Here is an 18,198-nt window from a genome sequence, read left to right on the forward strand (position 1 = left end):
AAAGATGACATGCTGTGGCGACCCCTAATGGGACAAGCCAAAAGGAAAAGAAGAAGATTCAAATTTGCTGGGCCTGTTAACAATATTTATGTTGTGTCAAAATGAAAAGACTTATTTTGTGCTGTGTTGGGTTAAAATGTGCAAGATGTGTTGCTCCCACTTTTGTTTGTATTTCAATATTGTTTTTAATTTCATTGTGAATAATGCATAGGTCCAGATGGCATTGCTCAGATATGCCATTCCAATAATCTTGTCTGTTTGCACGAGTTATCTTATCTGATGAGTAAACTTTAAACTTGAATGTGGATCAAAGGCTCACCTTCCCCATAATGACAGGATCCCTCAAAAGTATGTGTGCTCTGACACACTAACAGACATGGCAGAGCATTGATTGATTAACTATATTTTAGAGACTTGTGGGTGTAGCATGGCTTCATTTAGCTGAAAGCTGCCAAATTTAAAATCTCCATATAATTTCACTAACAAATACATGGACGCCTCTCGCAAAACTTTGCCTGCTTATATTTCACGTAGCCACTTGTCACGTTCCCCTGTGAGCCAATCAGATGCCTCCTGCTAGCCTGCTATAAATAAGGCAGGCAAGTGTATGTTTGTGTGTAAGTGAGTGAGTGAGTGAGTGAGTGAGAGACTAATTTGAAAATGAAACCACTCCCATGTAATCTTGTGTGCGTGGCAGAGTTGTTAATAGCAGGTAGCTATAAAGATGTACCTCCACATTAAAAAGGTATTCAGGACTTTTCATGAAGTCCTACAAAGAAAGTAAGCAGTGTAGTTAAAAACCAAACAATCCTCTGCCCATCATATGTCTTCCCTATCTTAAAAATTAAATATTTTTGAAGTGGAAAATTGGTTACCTGTAACATGCAGAAAGAAAATTAAGTATCTTAAAAGTAAAGAAAAACAAGTCTAGAGCTAAAAATGTATTTGCATTTGTTGTGACCTCTTGACTGTGCGCAATGGAGCAGCATCGGTAGCCTATGAGCCTTCAGGGCACTCCTTACATAAAGCTTCATGGTCAAAGGACATTGCTCTCTAGATGCTATTTGAAGCATCAATATCATACACGTGCACTGGGTTTTAAGGTTGCAAGAAAGAGAAGCCAAATGGATGCACAGAAATCAAAGTAATGAAATTGAAGTACGAAGTACTTTATTGGACAATTGTCCAATAAAACAAAATAAGTAAATACTAATGCTCCTTCAGGACCTGGACCACTTGCTGTAATTGATGGAACCATGAATTATGCTCTTTAACAGAAAATCCAGACAAAGATTGTTCATTCATTAGTGTGTGACCTCAAGCTGAAGTACAGTTAGAGTCTGCAGCAGGATAACGATCCAAAACACATCACCAAGTCAAATTCTGAACGTCTTATAAAAAGAAAAACAAGCATTTCGAGTGCCTAGTCAAAGTCCAGACTTGAACCTGATTGAAATGATGTGGCATGACTTTATTAAAGCCGTTAATGCTTAAAAAAAACATAAATTTTTGCAGAATTCTAACAATTCTGCAAGGATGGGTGGCCAATATATCAATACAGAGATGTGAAAGACCGTCAGTTATAGAAAACACTTGATTTCAGTTGTTGCTGCTATGAATGGCCCAAACCAGTTATTATGTTTATAGGGCCATTACTTTTTCCAAACAGGACCGGGTAACTTTCAATGTTTTTTTTGCCTCAATAAATCCAATAATTTAAACACAGCATTTTATGTTCACTTGGGTTCTATTTGACAGATACAGGGAGTCCTCTGTCTAAGACTGAAATCCGTTCCTACACTAGCGACATTACCCGAATTTTAGCGTAAGATGGATTTCACCATGAAAGTCAAAATTTAAGATGACAGCTGGGATTGGCTCCAGGACTCCGTGACCCTCGTGAGGATAAGTGGCTTAGAAAATGGGTGGGTGTTGCTACTTCTTTAAAAAACAAATGCATTTAAAAAAAAAAACCCAAGATGCTGTACTTACCATTATTGGCTCATATTAAGCCTACATTGATTCTGATCCTTGATTCATAAGTAATCTTTCCATCTTGGCAACGATTGATAAATGTTGCTTTGTTTTTTTTTTCTTGACAGTTGCTTCGTGATCAATCAGTCATAGAGCCAAAGCCCTTCATGTGCGCTAAAATACAAGCTTTGTCCTTAATAATAATCACCACGATCGACCGACTGAAGCCCAAGTCTTTATCGTTAGCGTTATTCCTTTCTCTGATCTTTTTATGACGTTAAGCTTTGTTTCCATAGTAATTGCTTTTATTTTGGCGGGACCAGCAATGCTAAAAAACCCAGCTTTATTCTTTTGGGCCATCATGTGTAAAAAGGTGGGCGAAAAAGGCATTTATTCTCCCAGCGCACAAACACAGACAAGCAATAGGTATGACCTAAGAAGAAACATGACAGTGCTAGGGACAAAATGGCAGAGGAGACATAGAAATGGTGAAGTTTAAACATTTTAGGTTCAGACCGTTTTAAACTGAGGACTCCCTTTATTTACATTTGTTTGATGATCTTATGGTTAGAAAATTACACAAAGATGTAAGAATTTGACAAGGGAGCAAATACATGTTCACTTTTTTATTGTAACTGAGTTTAAAGTACAGGTTCTTCTTAACATACTACACAACCAAGTAAAAGTAAAACGTATGCCTCATCAAAACTGCTCTGACAAGTACAATAGATCCAAAATCTTACTTGAGTAAATGTAACAGAGTAGATGTAATGCAAACCTACCCACCTCTGAATATAACGTCTCACTACTATTATAAAGGTTGCAGATTTAACTGTTTTATGAGGTAGTTGTGTATGCTAAGAGTATTATGCTTCAGATACAAGGTGTAATCAAAAACACTTCCCCCTTGCTTAATATTCAGTCTGCATTCTTGCTCTGCTGTAAAATGAAGCAACTCTCAAGAAGAAAACTAGGTTCATCATAATGCAGAAAGGTAAACCCTGTTTAACTCTGCTCACGCTCAAAATATATTCAACGTCAAATGGACTTCAGATCAGTTTGTGATGTGAAATCATTTCTGATGACTCTGGGAGCTCGGGGCTTATCAGGAAGGAGATAATTCAGTGGCAGAGGGAATATCATTTCCCTAACACACTCAGCATCTCTGTGGATACCCCACAGTGATGAGTCAGAAACAGCATGAGAGCTATTATTTCAAGCGGATTGATTTATTCACTTTACAAGGACATAAAAGAATAGGCAATAAACACAACGTGTCCTTGAAAATTACATTTCGCTTTATGATAAACACCTGATACAGTATATCTATTTTTGACAACAAGAAATTGGTGAAGGAAAGGTTTGGTTCCTGTGGTACGGATATCTTCAAACAGAGCATTGGGATCTGAATCAGAATTAAGTCTTGGTTTCATGTGGACCCATGGCCAATTGCTATTAAAAGATCAAATAAGTACAGTACATCTGAACGTCACTGTTTTTTCCTTACACTGGGCAGTGTCACAGATTGTGTATGCAGGCACTGTGTGCGTGCATATATGTATATATATATTTATTTATTTCAAATCATGGGAGCCTTTTAGGTTACATTCAGTTCACATGAACAAAAATTAGTGAAAAAGCATTCATTTACCAGAAGAGATTTGTGGGATTGATGACATGGTGTGGCTGGTTTTAAAGTTTAGAAGGAGTATTTGAAAAGGAATGGATGGACCTGTATTTTCAACTGTAAAATCGTGTAAAATTATTGAGTCATGTGTTGTGAGACCTGTCATGATAATTACTATATCGACTAATCGTTTGCTAAATAAGATGAACACCATAGTTTTTCTAGACTTGATAAATCACACACTCAGCCAACGGGCAAGTTGGAGGGCTGTTAGCTGCTAGTAGGCATAGTAACTCTGGGTTACATTCTGAGTAGTCCACTCTTGTGGACAACAGCAAATGTATTTGATTGATAGGTGAAGGCCTCATCTCCAGCATCTTAAGCATACCAACCACACAGTTCTGCAGGTTGATTGCTCATTTTTAATGATTTCAACCCATTTAAAAATCAACGATATTCGTGTTTATTGTGATAGCTTTTTGGAAAATATATCATCCTAAAAAAAGTGGTATAATCGCAGGCCTAACTGTGGCTTTAATAAAAAGCAGGAACATTAAACGTCACTTACAAACCAAATATGGATCCTTCGATCCAACATACACACCTAACTTGGATGACACATCAAACAGAATAACCAAACTGAGATCAGAGTGTGGCAGGGGTACGCGACTGATCACTCACTTGTTTAAAACCTAACAAAAATCAAATGGATGTTCGCCTCAGATAAATGTAATTTTGGAGCAATAGAAGCAAACATTTGGAAATGTTTTGGTTGCTATGGGATGTCAAAATACAGCTGCTGAGACATACGTAAGGTAAATGTGCATCCATCCATCAATTTTCTGAGGCGTTTATCCTGACGGGTCGCGGAAGGGCTGAAGCCTATACCAGCTATCTTCAGGCAGAACGCATAGTACACCCTGAACTGGTCGCCAGTCAATCGCAGGGGACATAGAGACAAACAACCATTCACACTCACAATGACACCTAAGGGCAATTTAGAGTCTCCAGTTAACAGATGTTTTTGGGATGTGGGAGGAAACTGGACTGCCCGGAGAAAACCCATGCAAGTACAAGGCGAACATGCAAACTCCACACAGACAAGGCCGGGATTTGAACCCCAGTCCTCAGAACTGTGAGGTTATCAGTCAACTGTGAGGTTGACTGATGCTCTAACCAGTTATGCAACTGCATGTCATGCAAAATACAACAAAGTATGACTCCAAAACCCCAATGACGTGTACAAATATTGGATCTTGGGAACGTGAAAAGTCACCTCACTGGCAGGGAAGGAGCCTGTGCAGGTGCGTGAGGTCAAAAAGCTCAGACGAGAAATAGTTCAACTCGCCTCAACACACACCCTTGTCTCTGGTACCAGGCACCAGTCATCTTGAGAGGGGTTAGAGATCTTTCCACTCTGGAGTTACCCATAGTGAGAAGCGGCAGGAAGGTGTGGGTATACCTATTGCCCCCCAGCTCGGCGCCTGTACGATGGGGTTCACCCCTGTAGATGAGAGAGGGTCGCCTCCCTCCACCTTCGGGTGTGGGGAAGGCTTGTGACTGTCCATATGCACCACACAGCATTCCTGAGTACCCACCCATTTTGGAGTCTTCTTGAAGTCTTTTGGAGGAGCAGAACTTAACTGCCTTGACTCTTCATTAACGGCGAGTGTGTGTAGAGAGTCTGCACTTTCAGGTTCCTGGGAGTCTTGATCTCTGAGGACCTCTCTGGACAGACATCATCTCTCATCAAGAAGGTTCAACAGCGTCTCCACTTTCTGAGTCCTCACAAAAAACAAGCTGAAAGGCAAAGCTTTCTATTTACCGGTTGAGCTCCCCTCACCTATGATCACGAGCCGTGGGTCATGAAGGAAAAACAATATCCCGGATACAAGCGGCCAAAAAGAAGTCCCTTCGCACGGTGTCTGGAATCTCTTCGAGAGATAGGGTGAGAAGCTTGGTCATCCGGGAGGAGCTCAGAGAAGAGCCGCTGCTCCTCTGCACTCAGAGGAGCCAGATGAGGTGGCTCATCTTTTTAATTGTTCCTCTCCATGCTCCCTGCTTTCACTGCATATCACATTATCATCTGCGAACATCATGGTCCAAGGGGATTCCAGCCTAACCTCATCTGTCAGCCTATCCATTACGACTGCAAACAGGAAGGGGCTCAGAGCTGATCCCTGATGCAGTCCCACCTCCACCTTAAATTCTTTTGTCACACCTAAGGCACACCTCACCATTGTGCTGCTGCCATAATACATGTCCTGTACAATTTTAACATACTTCTCTGCCACACTAGACTTACGCATGCAGTACCACAGTTCCTCTCTTGGTACTCTGTCATGGGCTTTCTGTAAATCCACAAAGACACAATGTAGCTCCTTCCGACCTTTTCTGTACCTTTCCACTAGCATCCTCAAGGCAAATAATGCATCTGTGGTACTCATTCTAGGCATGAAACCATACTGTTCCTCGCAGATACTTAGTTCTGTCCTGAGTCTTGCCTCCACTACTCTTTCCCATAACTTCATTGTGTGGCTCATCAACTTTATTTCTCCATAATTCCCACAGCTCTGAACATCATCTTTGTTCTTAAAAATGGGAACTAGAACACTTTTCCTCCATTCTTCAGGCATCTTTTCGCCCGCTAGTATTCTGTTGAATAAGTTGGTCAAAAACTCCACAGCCATCTCTCCAAATTGCTTCCATACCTCCACTGGTATGTCATCAGGACTAACTGCCCTTCCATTTTTCCATCCTTTGTGGTGCCTTTCTGACTTCCCCCTTACTAATCGTTGCCACTTCCTGGTCCTTCACACTTGCCTCTTCAACTCTTCCTTCTCTCTCATTTTCTTCATAAACTTCTCAAAGTATTCTTTCCATCTATTTAGCACACTACTGGCACCAGTCAACACATTTCCATCTCTATCCTTAATCACCTTTACTTGCTGCACATCCTTCCCATCTCTATCCCTCTGTCTGGCCAACCTGTAGAGATCCTTTTCTCCTTCTTTCGGGTCCAACCTGGTGTACATGTCTTCATATGCCTCTTGTTTAGCCTTTGCCACCTCTACCTTTGCCCTTCATCGCATCTCGATGTACTCCTTTCGCCTCTCCTCAGTCCTCTCAGTGTCCCACTTCTTCTTCGCTAATCTCTTTCCTTGTATGACTCCCTGTATTTTGGGGTTCCACCAACAAGTCTCCTTCTCCCCTTTCCTACCAAAAGACACACCAAGTTCTCTCCTGCCTGTCTCTCTGATTACCTTGGCTGTCGTAATCCAGTCTTCCGGGAGCTTCTGCTGTCCATCGAGAGCCTGTCTCACCTCTTTCCGAAAGGCTGCACAACATTCTTCCTTTCTCAACTTCCACCACATGGTTCTCTGCTCTACCTTTGTCTTCTAAATCTTCCTACCCACCACCAGAGTCATCCTACACACCACCATCCTATGCTGTTGAGCTATACTCTCCCCTACCACTAATTTAGTCAATAATCTCCTTCAGATTACATCGTCTGCACAAAATATAATCCACCAGTGTGCTTCTACCTCCGCTCTTGTAGGTCACTGTATGTTCCTCCCTCTTCTAGAAATAAGTGTTCACTACAGCCATTTCCATCCTTTATGCAAAGTCCACCACCATCTGTCCCTCAAAGTTCCTTTCTTGGATGCCGTACTTACCCATCACTTCCTCATCGCCCCTGTTTCCTTTACCAATATGTCCATTACAATCTGCACCAATCACAACTCTCTCGCTGTCTGGGATGCTCAGAACTACTTCATCTAGTTCCTTCCAGAATTTCTCTTTCAACTCTAGGTCCCATCCTACCTGTGGGGCATAGCCGCTAACCACATTATACATAACACCCTCAATTTCAAATTTTAGTCTCATCACTCGATGTGATACTCTTTTCACCTCCAAGACATTCTTAGCCAGCTCTTCCTTTAAAATAACCCCTACTCCATTTCTCTTCCCATCTACTCCGTGGTAGAATAATTTAAACCCTGCTCCTAAACTTCTAGCCTTACTACCTTTCCACTTGCTCTCTTGGATGCACAGAATATCAACCTTTCTCCTAATCATCATGTCAACCAACTCCTGAGCTTTTCCTGTCATAGTCCCAACATTCAAAGTACCTACACTCAGTTGTAGGCTCTGTGCATTCCTCTTTTTCTTCTGACGATGGATCCGGTTTATAGTGCAAGATGGTGTTTATCATTAATAACAGACATGAACGATTGTTACAGTAATTCTGTAAGTGACTGTGACTGTTTGCACTGTGCATGTCTGTTAATTATATGATGCACATTTCTGTACGTGATGCACGTTTCTATATGTGACCTAAAGACTCACACAAGCTAAACATACCGAAGGTGCCAACTGTCGAGTGAGCTCAAGCAGTTGATATAAAATGTGTTTGATGGTGTTGAGGCCCAGGCTCTTTGAAGGCCAAGTTAGGTTCTTCCACATTTAACCAAACAACCAACAACCAAATGTCCATATTGGCACTACCCCAATTAATTCATGAATTTATATACTTTGTCCACTAGGCAAATATGAATTGTGGTTGACCAACTGATTTTGAAAGGAGTTGTGAAAGTGTGTCAGCTCAAACCTCGCCAAAGGAGGGGCAGTAAATCATGTGGTCCATGGTAAGGAAATCAATTTGCAAATCTCTCCAAGTATCCTAATCAGTTTTGTTGAGGATACAGTATTCCCCTGGTGTCTGTGCTGGAGTGTATGTATTTGAATATATTACACTGGCACAGGGAAGCTGATATGGATGCATATGAATTGACTCCTCTCAAACCAATGGTTCTCAACTGTTGTCAACCCGGGACTCCCATTGTCATGACCCATCATAAGAGAAGACTAAAAATTATTCAAAAAGACCCCTTGAAAACACATTTTTAAATATCGCATAACATGCTTACACGTTCAAAGCATTTTTAAGCACCTTATTAGGAAACTAACGATGAACATGAGAACATGTACAAAAAACAATTTCCAATTGCACAAAATAAGACCAAAGAATTCCACTCATCTTGGAGTTGATCTCTTCTTTTCAGGAAAGTAAAAATTTTGTATAAAACAAAAGTCAAATCCAACCAACAAAACAGGACATAGGGTCCTTAGTTTTGCTTCTATACATAATTTGCATGCAAGTTGGTTGTGCTGAGTTTATCACTCTTCACAAACACAAGAAATAAAGTAATTGTTAAATCAGCTATTTATTTATACGAGCAGCACTTGATAAATGAAAAGATATGTATTGCATCAGATGAGGGCTTCGTATGTCGCATGACCAAGTATTCCCATGGTATTGCACAATATAGCTGATTGCGGACCATTCACCAAGACACATGATGGCACTGTAGCGGACCCCCTGTAATGTTTTTACTACCTCTTCGCAACCTACCCATTATGGGTCTACTGTTAACTAATAGGTCCTGACCCACCAATTAAGAATCTTTGATCTAAACCACATTATTTTGTTGTCTCTAAGTTTTACCCATGGTTGTCCCCACACGAATAGAGCACAGAGCAGAATGTAGACCTAGAAATTGGTTTCCCTGGGTTTGGGTCGAGCTATATATAATATTTATCGTAATGTGTTAAGGATGAGTTGGCATACCTTCCAGAAGTTGTCAACCTTGCCATAGACTAGAGACTGATTTTGTCTCTTGATGTCATCAATGTGTTTGATGTCACTGGCGTTCAGGTGCTGCTCCACTACAAACCCGAGGAAGCTGTTGTCTGGAGTGTGAGCTGTCACAAGTAAAGGAGGAAAGCTATTTTACTGTTAATACACAAACTAAAGAAGGAATTCATTCAATGCTAATTGTGTTTTTAGATAAAAAAGCAAAACCTCTTTCATACTTTGGTGATTCTTAAGAATAAACATGACTATACAATATGCCTTAGATAAAGTTTTCCATTCTCCTCTCTCCTCTTAAGAACCTAATGGCTGCATGACAATCTGGCACAGAAATGAGGTGGTCCCTCCTCAACAATAGGCCTTGTACAGTGATGGTTCATTATTAAAGGATCCATGATACAAGTCAGAAGCCTGGGGATAGAAGGTCCTTATTTTTTCCCCGAACACGAATGAAAACATCAGGAATTTGGACAGAAATGATTTAGTGTGGCATGGTAGCAGACTGGTTAGTACGACCGCCTCACAGTTCAGAGGTTGTGGGTGTGTATCTGGGACTCAGCTTTCCTGTGTGGAGTTTGTGTGGGTTTTGTCTAGGAACTTTGGTTTTCTCCAACATTACAAAAACATGTTAGGTGAATTGACTAAATTCTCCTTAGGTGTGAATACTTGTTTGTCTGTCTGTCAGGATGAAGTTAAAGGTGTACCGTACCTCTCGCCCAAAGTCAGCTGGGATAAGCTCTGGCACAACTGCAACTAGAAGAAGTATAAGTGTAACCAGGGACACTTTTCTGTGTGCCTTTGACCCCCCAACGAGGTTTGAGCCCAGAACACAGCAGTGTCTTACATTGGGAGCCAAAAGTGATGGCCTAAAAGCCCGGACTGCCAGCTGGGCCGGGGTAGGTATCCTCTTTAAGAATTGGAGAGTGACGTTTGTTAATGTACATCTGCAAAGCCTAGCTTTCTCTCATTGTGTAAGCAGTACAGAAAATTGATGAATGAATGGATGATTCAGTTTATAAAACAAATATTTTTGAAACAAAGTAGATAATTAATACAGTAAAGGATTGGGTTTTTTGCAGAACCTCAGGGTGCTGCTGTGGTCCGAGTTCACTAAATCAAGCCTATTTGCTTCTGTAGAGAAAAAAATAAAAAAGATAGTGGGGCCCCTTGAGAACATGGCAATTCCAAAGCCCTGGAGTCATGTTACAACAATCAATCCATCTTCTACCACTTTTCAGGGTTGGGTTGCGAAGGGAGTAGCTTTAGCAGGAATACCCAGACTTCTCTGTCCCCAGTCACTCCATCCAGCTCTTTCAAAGGGATCCCAAGGCGTTCCCAGGTCAGCTGAGAGACATGGCCTCTCCAGTGTGTCCTCGGTTGTCCTCACCACGGAGGTGTCCGGGAGGACTCTGAATCAGATCCTCCAGCCCATCTGGCTCCTGTCAATGTTGAGGAGCAGCGGTTCGTCACTGAGCCTCTAAGGGAGAGCCCGGACACCGTGCAGAGGAAACTCATTTCGGTCACTTGTATCCAGAATCCTTTTTTTTTTCCTGGTCACGACCTGCAGCTCGTGACCCTAGGTGAGGGTACCAACGTAGATCGACTGGTAAATTGAGAGCTTCACATTTCGACTTATCTCCCTCTTTACCACAAAGGACCAATACAAAGTCTGCATCATTGCAGATGCTGCTCTGATCTGCCTGTTGATCTTCCACTCCATTTTTCCCTCACTCGTGAACAAGATCCCAAGATACTTGAACTTTGCCATTTGGGGCAGGATCTCAACCCCGACCCGGAGAGGGAACGCCACCCTTTTCTGACTGAGGACCATGGTTTGGAGGTGCTGATTCTCATCTCAGGCACTTCATACTAGGTTGCGAACCGCTCTAGTGAACGTTGGAGATCATGGCTTGATGAAGCCAACAGATCCACATCATCTGCAAAGTGCAGAGATGCAATGCTAAGGCCACCACCTAACTTCTCTAAAGAAACAATGCCAGCATATCTTATACAGCATGAATCTCACTTGATATTCATATAGTTTACAAACCTATATGCAACTGGACCGACTGCAGTTTGACTATTGCGCTAACAGGTCTGCGGATGATGCTGTCAAGATGGTTCTGCACTTCAACCTTGACCATCTTGACAGCAAGGGTACCTATGCGAGGATCATCTTAGTGGACTGCAGCTTTGCGTTTAACACAATCATCCCTGAACTCCTCTCCTCAAAACTTCTCCAGTTCAGCATCTCGCTTGCCATCTCCTGGTGGATCTACAACTTCCTGACGGCCAGGACACAGCAGGTGAGGCTGGGGGATACCCCCTCATCTACGCGCACTACCAGCATCGGGGTACCCCAAGATTGTGTCCTCTCCCCTCTGCTCTTCTCACACGACTGCACCTCGTGATATCCAACCGTCAAACTCCTGAAGTTCGCAGATGACACCACGGTCATCGGCCTCATCAAAGACGGCGACGAGTCTGCGTATCGACGGGAAGTGGGGAGACTGGACCTTCGGTGTGGTCAATACAACCTGGCGTTGAACACTGTGACTGTGGAGATGATTTTGGACTTCAGGAGGCAGCCTTCACCACAGCTGCCCCTGACGCTGTCCAACAGTCTTGTGTCAACCGTCGAGACCTTCGAGTTCTTGGGAATTACAGTCACAGAGGACCTGAAGTGGGGGACGAACATCAACTCTATCCTCAAAAAAGCCCAGCAAATGATGTACTTCTTGAGGCTTCTGAGGAAGCGCGTCCCGTCACAAGAGCTCCTGAGACAGTTCTACACAGTGGTAATCCAATCAGTTCTGTGTACCTCCATCACAGTCTGGTTTGGGGCCGCCACAGAGAAGGACAAAGTCCGACTGCAATGGACAATCAAAACTGCTGAACAGATTATCAGCACCACGTTACCCACTATTGAGAACTTGCACACAATGCGAGCTAGGTTCAGAGAAGGCAAGATAACTTTGAGATCGTCCACATCCTGGCCACCAGCTCTTTCAGCTCCTTTCGTCGGGAAAGCGCTACAGATCAATGAAAATCAAAAGTAGCAGGCATTCAAACAGTTTTTTTCCTCTGGCAATTAAGTCATTAAATTTTTGATCAGCGAACTACTACTTTTCTGCCTTGTGCCATGTTAAGACATTCACTATTAGTAATACATATTTTTTTACATTTATTTTTTAATATTTTGTAGACCACACAATTCACTTTAAACTACTCCCTTTGCACCATTGACAGCACTGGTCTATAATGAGAACTGCAAACGAGTAAAGGCACTCTGTACAAGCTTAACACAACGTGGGACGTAAAAACACTTATTTATATAGATTTTACATCTTGCAAGTCTGATAAGGAATAGTTCCCTGAAACAGAAATGTCTTTTGTTCTTTGTTCTTGTTGCTATGTTGTTCCTTACTCTGAATGTCGCACCAGGTCATCACCGACTGCCGGAGAAAAATTCCTTGTGTGTTTTTACAAAAGTAAAAGTGCTGTACCAGAAGGTGTCCATGAAAAATCTTGCATTTGGTTGACTCATTAGGCACCACTGACTGCTGGGATTCACACTTTTGGGAAAAATCTAATTACTGTATACCATAAACTCTGGAATTACAGGTGTCGTAGTCCTCCTCTTTTGTTCTCCTCGTTTAGGTTATTTGCTAGTAATTTTAAATGTTGGTCCAACCTCCCCCTCCTCGAGCAGTCACCTTATCTTGGTGGAGGGGTTTTATGTGTCCCGATGATCCTAGGAGCTCAGATATCTGGGGCTTCACGCTCCTGGTAGGGTCACCCATGGCAGAAAAGTCTCAGGTGAGGGACCAGACAAAGTACAACTCCAAAACCCCTATGATGAGTGCAAATGTTGGATCTTGGTTTCCCTTGCCCAGACGCGGGTCACTGGGGCCCCCCTCTGGAGCCAGGCCTGCAGGTGGGGCTCAAAGTCGAGCGCCTGGTGGCCGGGCCTGCACCCATGGAGCTTCGGCCGGGCACAGCCCGAAAGGTTAACATGGGTCCCCCTTCCCATGGGCTCACCACCTGTGAGAGTGGCCATGGGGGCAGGTGCGATGTGAGCCATGCAGTGGACAAAGGCGGGGACCTTGGCGATTTGAACCCCGGCTACAGAAACTAGCTCTAGGGACATGGAATGTCACCTCTTTGGCAGGGAAAGAGCACAAGTTTGTGAGTGAAGTCAAGAAGTTCCGACTAGATATCGGCGGACTTGCCTCGATGCACCGCTTGGGCTCTGGGACCACTCCTCTTGAGAGGGGTTGGACTCTGTTCCAATCTGGGGTTGTCAAACGTGAGAGAAGGCAAACAGGTGTGGGTATACTTATTACCCCCCGGCTCGGGGCCTGTAGGTTGGGGTTTACCCCGGTAGATGAGAGGATACCCTCCTCCGCCTGCAGGTAGGGGGATGGGTCTTGACTGTTGGTTGCGCCTATGCACCAAATAGCTGTTCAGAGTACCCACCCTTTTTGGTGTTCTTAGAGGGAGTGCTGGAGAGAGATCCCTCTGGGGACTCCATAATTTTGCTGGGGGACTTCAATGACCACGTGGGCAATGACAGTGAGACCTGGAAGGGCGTGATTGGGAAGAATGGCCCCCTCCGATCAGAACACGAGTGGTGTTCTATTACTGGAATTTTTTGCTCAACATGGGCATAGGGATGTCCAGATGTACACTTGGCACCAGGACGTCCTAGGTGCCAGATCAATGATCGACTTTGTAGTTGTGTCATCAGACTTGCGACCGTATGTCTTAGACACTTGGGTGAAGAGAGGGGCGGAGCTGTCAACTGATCACTACCCCGTGGTGAGTTCGCTACGATGGTGGGGGAAGATGCCGGTCCAATGTGGCAGGCCCAAACATATTGTGAGGGTCTGCTGGGAACGGCTGTCAGATTCCCCTGTCAGAAGGAATTTCAACTCCCACCTCCGAAAGAACTTTGCTCACATCCCGGGAGAGGCGGGGGACATTGAGTCCAAGTGTGTTCCGCGCCTCTATTGCTGAGGCTGCCGTCTGGAGCTGTGGCTGTAAAGTGGTCGGTGCATGTCGTGGCGGCAACTCCCGAACACATTGGTGGTCACCAACAGTGAAGGATGTTGTCAAGCTGAAGAAGGAGTCCTATTGCGCATTTTTGGCCTGTGGAACTCCCGAGGCAGTTGATAGGTACCAGATGGCCAAGCGGAATGCAGCTTCGGTGGTCGCAGAGGCAAAGACGCGGGTGTGGGAGGAGTTCGGTGAGGCCACGGAGAACGACTTTAGAATGGCTTTGAGGAAATTCTGGTCCATCATCCGGTGTCTCAGGGGGGGGAAGCAGTGCACCGTCAACACTGTGTATAGTGGGGATGGGGCGCTGCTGACCTCAACTTGGAATGTTGTGAGTCAGTGGGGAAAATACCTCTTCAATTCCACTAACCTGCCTTCCCAATTAAGAAGGTGAACCTGGGTTCCAAGGCGGGCTCTTGTATCTTTGGGGTTGAGGTCACTGAGGTGGGTAAAAAGCTCCTTGGTGGCAGGTCTCCGGGGGGTAGATGATATTCGCCTGGTGTTACCAAAGGGTCTGGATGTTGTGGGGCTGTCCTGGTTGACAAGACTCTGCAAGATCGCATGGACATCGGGGGTCTGTTCACACTATAGGGGGATCACACTCAGCCTCCCTGGTAAGGTCTATTCAGGGGTGCTGGAGAGGAGGGTCCGTCAGGATGTCGAATCTCAGATTCAGGAGGAGCAATGTGGTTTTCGTCCTGGCCGTGGAACCAGGTCTACACCCTCGGCAGAATCTTCAAAGATGCATGGGAGTTCTAAATGTTTTGTGGACTTTGATAAGGCGTTCGACCATGTCAGTCTTGGGGAGGGGCGAGGGGTTCTTCAGGAGTATGGGGTACTGAATCCCTTGAAATGGGCTGTTCAGTCCCTGTACGACCGCTGTCAGAGTTAAGTCCGCATTGCCGGCAATAAGTCGGACTCATTTCCGGTGAGAGTTGGAAAACGTCAAGACTGCCCTTTGTCACCGATTTTGTTCATAACTTTTATGGACAGAATCTCCACGCACAGCTGAGGTGTAGACGGTGTCCGGGTTAGTGGCCTCAGTATTGCATCTCTGCTCTTTGCAGATGATGCGGTTCTGTTGGTTTAGGGTCCAACACTCACTGGAGCGGTTTGCAGCCGAGTGTGAAGCGGCTGGAATGAGAATATTGTCAGCAACTCCAAATCGGAGACCATGGTCTTCAGTCGGAAAATGGTGGGGTGGCCTCTCTGGTGGCCTCCAAGTGGAGGAGTTCGAGTATCTTGGGTTCTTGTTAACAAGTGAGGGAAGAATGGAGCGGAAGATCGACAGACAGATTGGTGCAGTGTCTGCAATGATGTGGACTTTGTATCGGTCTGTTGTGGTAAAAAGGGAGATAAGTTGAAAGGCAAAGCTCTCTATTTACCAGTCGATCGTACGTTCCTACCCCACCTATGGCCACTAGCTGTTGGTTGTGAGCGAAAGAACAAGATCCCGGATACAAGCGGCCGAAATGAGTTTCCTCCGCAGGATGTCTGGGCTCTCCCTTAGAGATAGGGTAAGACGCGCAGTCTTCCGAGAGGGGCTCAGTGTCAAGCCACTGCTCTTCCACAATGAGAGGAGCTGGAGGAGGTGGCTGGGCATCTGATCCAGATGCCTGCAGGACGCCACACTGGTGAGGTGTTCCGGCCATGTCCCACCAGAAAGAGACCCCGGCGACGACCCAGGACACGCTGGAGAGACCATGCCTTTTGGCTGGCCTGGGAATGCCTTAGGATCACTCCGGAAGAGCTGGAAGAAGTGGCTGGGGAAAGGGAAGTCTGGGTATCCCCGCTGAAGCTACTTCCTCGCGACCCGACCCAGAGAAGCGGTAGAAAATGGATGAATGGTCCAGCCTCCCCAAACAGTGAAAATTTCCCTATCTCTCATAGCTCAACTCCCAGAAGTACGCGCAAGAGTGTTGGCCCTCCTGCCCCGAGTCATGTGTTTGTAAATTGGTTAATAAACTGGATAGTAGTTTAACAAACACTTGACCCTCGATCTACATTATTTCAATGACCAGGAATGGTCCCAAACAAGTCAGTCAATGACCTTGATAAAATCTACAGGCTTAATAAATTACACTCTCTAAAGAGAATGGGAGAAGCCTCTTGGAAAGAATTAAAAAATGTGAAACTAAAAGAAATCATGCCAGTCTCGTTGCACTTGAACCCTCCTTGAAAAAAAAAATGAATTGGCAATTAACATATCTCACCATGTATAAACAAGCGATCGAGAAAAAAAAAGTCTTACACTTGTTCATGTCTCATGTTTTAAGTGATCCCATTTTCGATTTCAACACTCAAACATGCTGCGCTTTTTTAAACAGCTATATTATCTGACCCAGTGACTTAATTAGATGATCTGGCAATACAACCACTGTGTTATGAGACACATAAGACATTAATGTGGGAACATTTTTTTTTTTTTTTAATCATGCAGCAGTAATCTGTAGAGCTCCACATCTCACGTCAGAGTTTGGTTGCTCGGGTAACATTCTTACTCCAGGGAAGGACAGACTGCTTCTGCCCTCTACAGTGCCCCAACACTTCAGGTTGGGTAGTATTGCAGTCGGAGTGACGTCCACATAAAGAATCATTTGATGATTGCCCAATATTTTTCTTGTTCTGAGCTCTCCCTGAAGAAGTCACCGGTTAATACACATACAACAACTGTTCCACTCTCTTTCGTATCTGTGAGCAATTTAGATTCTTCAATTGACCTAACATGCATGCTTTACGGATATGGGGGAAGACGGATTACTTGGGAAAAAATCTACACAGGCCTAGGGAGAACATGTAAACTCCTGACAGGAAGGCCTAAACTGAGATTCAGACCTAGATGATGACATTATATTGCAGAGTACAGTGACAGATATAGTTATGTACATTGCTTAAAAAAAACAAAAAAAAAAACAACAACTTTCATTTATGAAGATGCTACTCAGAATGAACTTAATTCCAATTTGATATGAGTAACTTTCACCTAACGACTTAATTTTGAATTACTGACTTATGAACTTGCTTAATAATTAAATATGAGCTATGTAGGTGGGAAGATATCACTCCCTATCTTGCCTCTGAAATGTCAGCACCACTGTTTCAGCAAAACTAAAGTGTACTTTTGTCCATTATGTACACTGTCTTTGAATTTCAGTGTACACACCGCCATCATTAAGCCATTAAGATGGTTATCAAAAGCACTTTTGTTGCAGGGTTTTTTATTTCTTCTGACTTACGAAACATGGTGTTGAATTGCTGGGGATTGAGGTTCCACTTTCCCCACGGTGTCTTGTGACCTTTGGATTGGGCATAATGGGCGTGATTGAACTCTGGTTCTGTTCCAAAGGAATCCAGCACCCTCAACATGCACCTGTGGTGTGACAAAAATGTTTTAGTGTGAAACTATTGCTAAAACATTACTTATCTAACAATCATTTGTCTATTTTCATACGCTTATCCTGCTCCAGGTTAATGGGGTATAAGACCTGATCTCATCTCATGACGTGACTCAATCACTCAATCAATCAATCAATCAATCACTCACACAACTAGGAATTGAGCATAGGTCTCCTGTGTGGGAGCATAACATTACAAATTACTCAGGAAGTGGTGCGGTAAAATATCTATCTACTTATCCATTTTCAACCACTTTTTCTGTTCAAGGGTGAGCTGGGACCTATTCAAGTAGACTGGCAACAACTGGAAAAAAAAAACAAAATTGATAGTCATTCCTGGACTCTTTGGATTTTCATATTCAATAACCTTTCAAATGCTTCATCTGAAACACCACTGTTTTTAAGTTTTCCTTTGATTAGTTAAATTGCCAATTCGTCTGTGATTGCCACTCGTAACATAAAGTACTTAAAGGTCAAGTGTCATGAAA

The 18,198-nt window shown here is 43.8% G+C and overlaps 1 protein-coding gene and 1 long non-coding RNA gene across 4 annotated transcripts in view; one reads left to right on the plus strand and one right to left on the minus strand.

Moving 5' to 3' along the window:
* The window catches only part of mgat5 (alpha-1,6-mannosylglycoprotein 6-beta-N-acetylglucosaminyltransferase), a 98,848-nt gene that overhangs the window by 16,560 nt on the left and 64,090 nt on the right, over positions 1-18,198 (minus strand). The window contains exons 10-11 of the mRNA XM_061802492.1: positions 17,552-17,685; positions 9,234-9,367 (exon numbers count right to left, since the gene is read on the minus strand). Of these exons, the coding sequence (XP_061658476.1) occupies positions 9,234-9,367; positions 17,552-17,685 (268 nt within the window). The remainder of the gene's footprint in view (positions 1-9,233; positions 9,368-17,551; positions 17,686-18,198) is intronic.
* The window catches only part of LOC133491428 (uncharacterized), a 41,654-nt gene that overhangs the window by 6,414 nt on the left and 17,042 nt on the right, over positions 1-18,198 (plus strand). For 2 of the 3 annotated variants that reach the window (XR_009792407.1, XR_009792405.1), the window contains exon 2: positions 9,943-10,153. The exons of the other annotated variant lie outside the window; for it this stretch is intronic. This is a non-coding gene — a long non-coding RNA (uncharacterized LOC133491428). The remainder of the gene's footprint in view (positions 1-9,942; positions 10,154-18,198) is intronic. 3 annotated transcript variants of the gene reach the window in all.

Source organism: Syngnathoides biaculeatus, chromosome 2 (assembly GCF_019802595.1).
Source record: "Syngnathoides biaculeatus isolate LvHL_M chromosome 2, ASM1980259v1, whole genome shotgun sequence".
Lineage (NCBI taxonomy): Eukaryota > Metazoa > Chordata > Actinopteri > Syngnathiformes > Syngnathidae > Syngnathoides > Syngnathoides biaculeatus.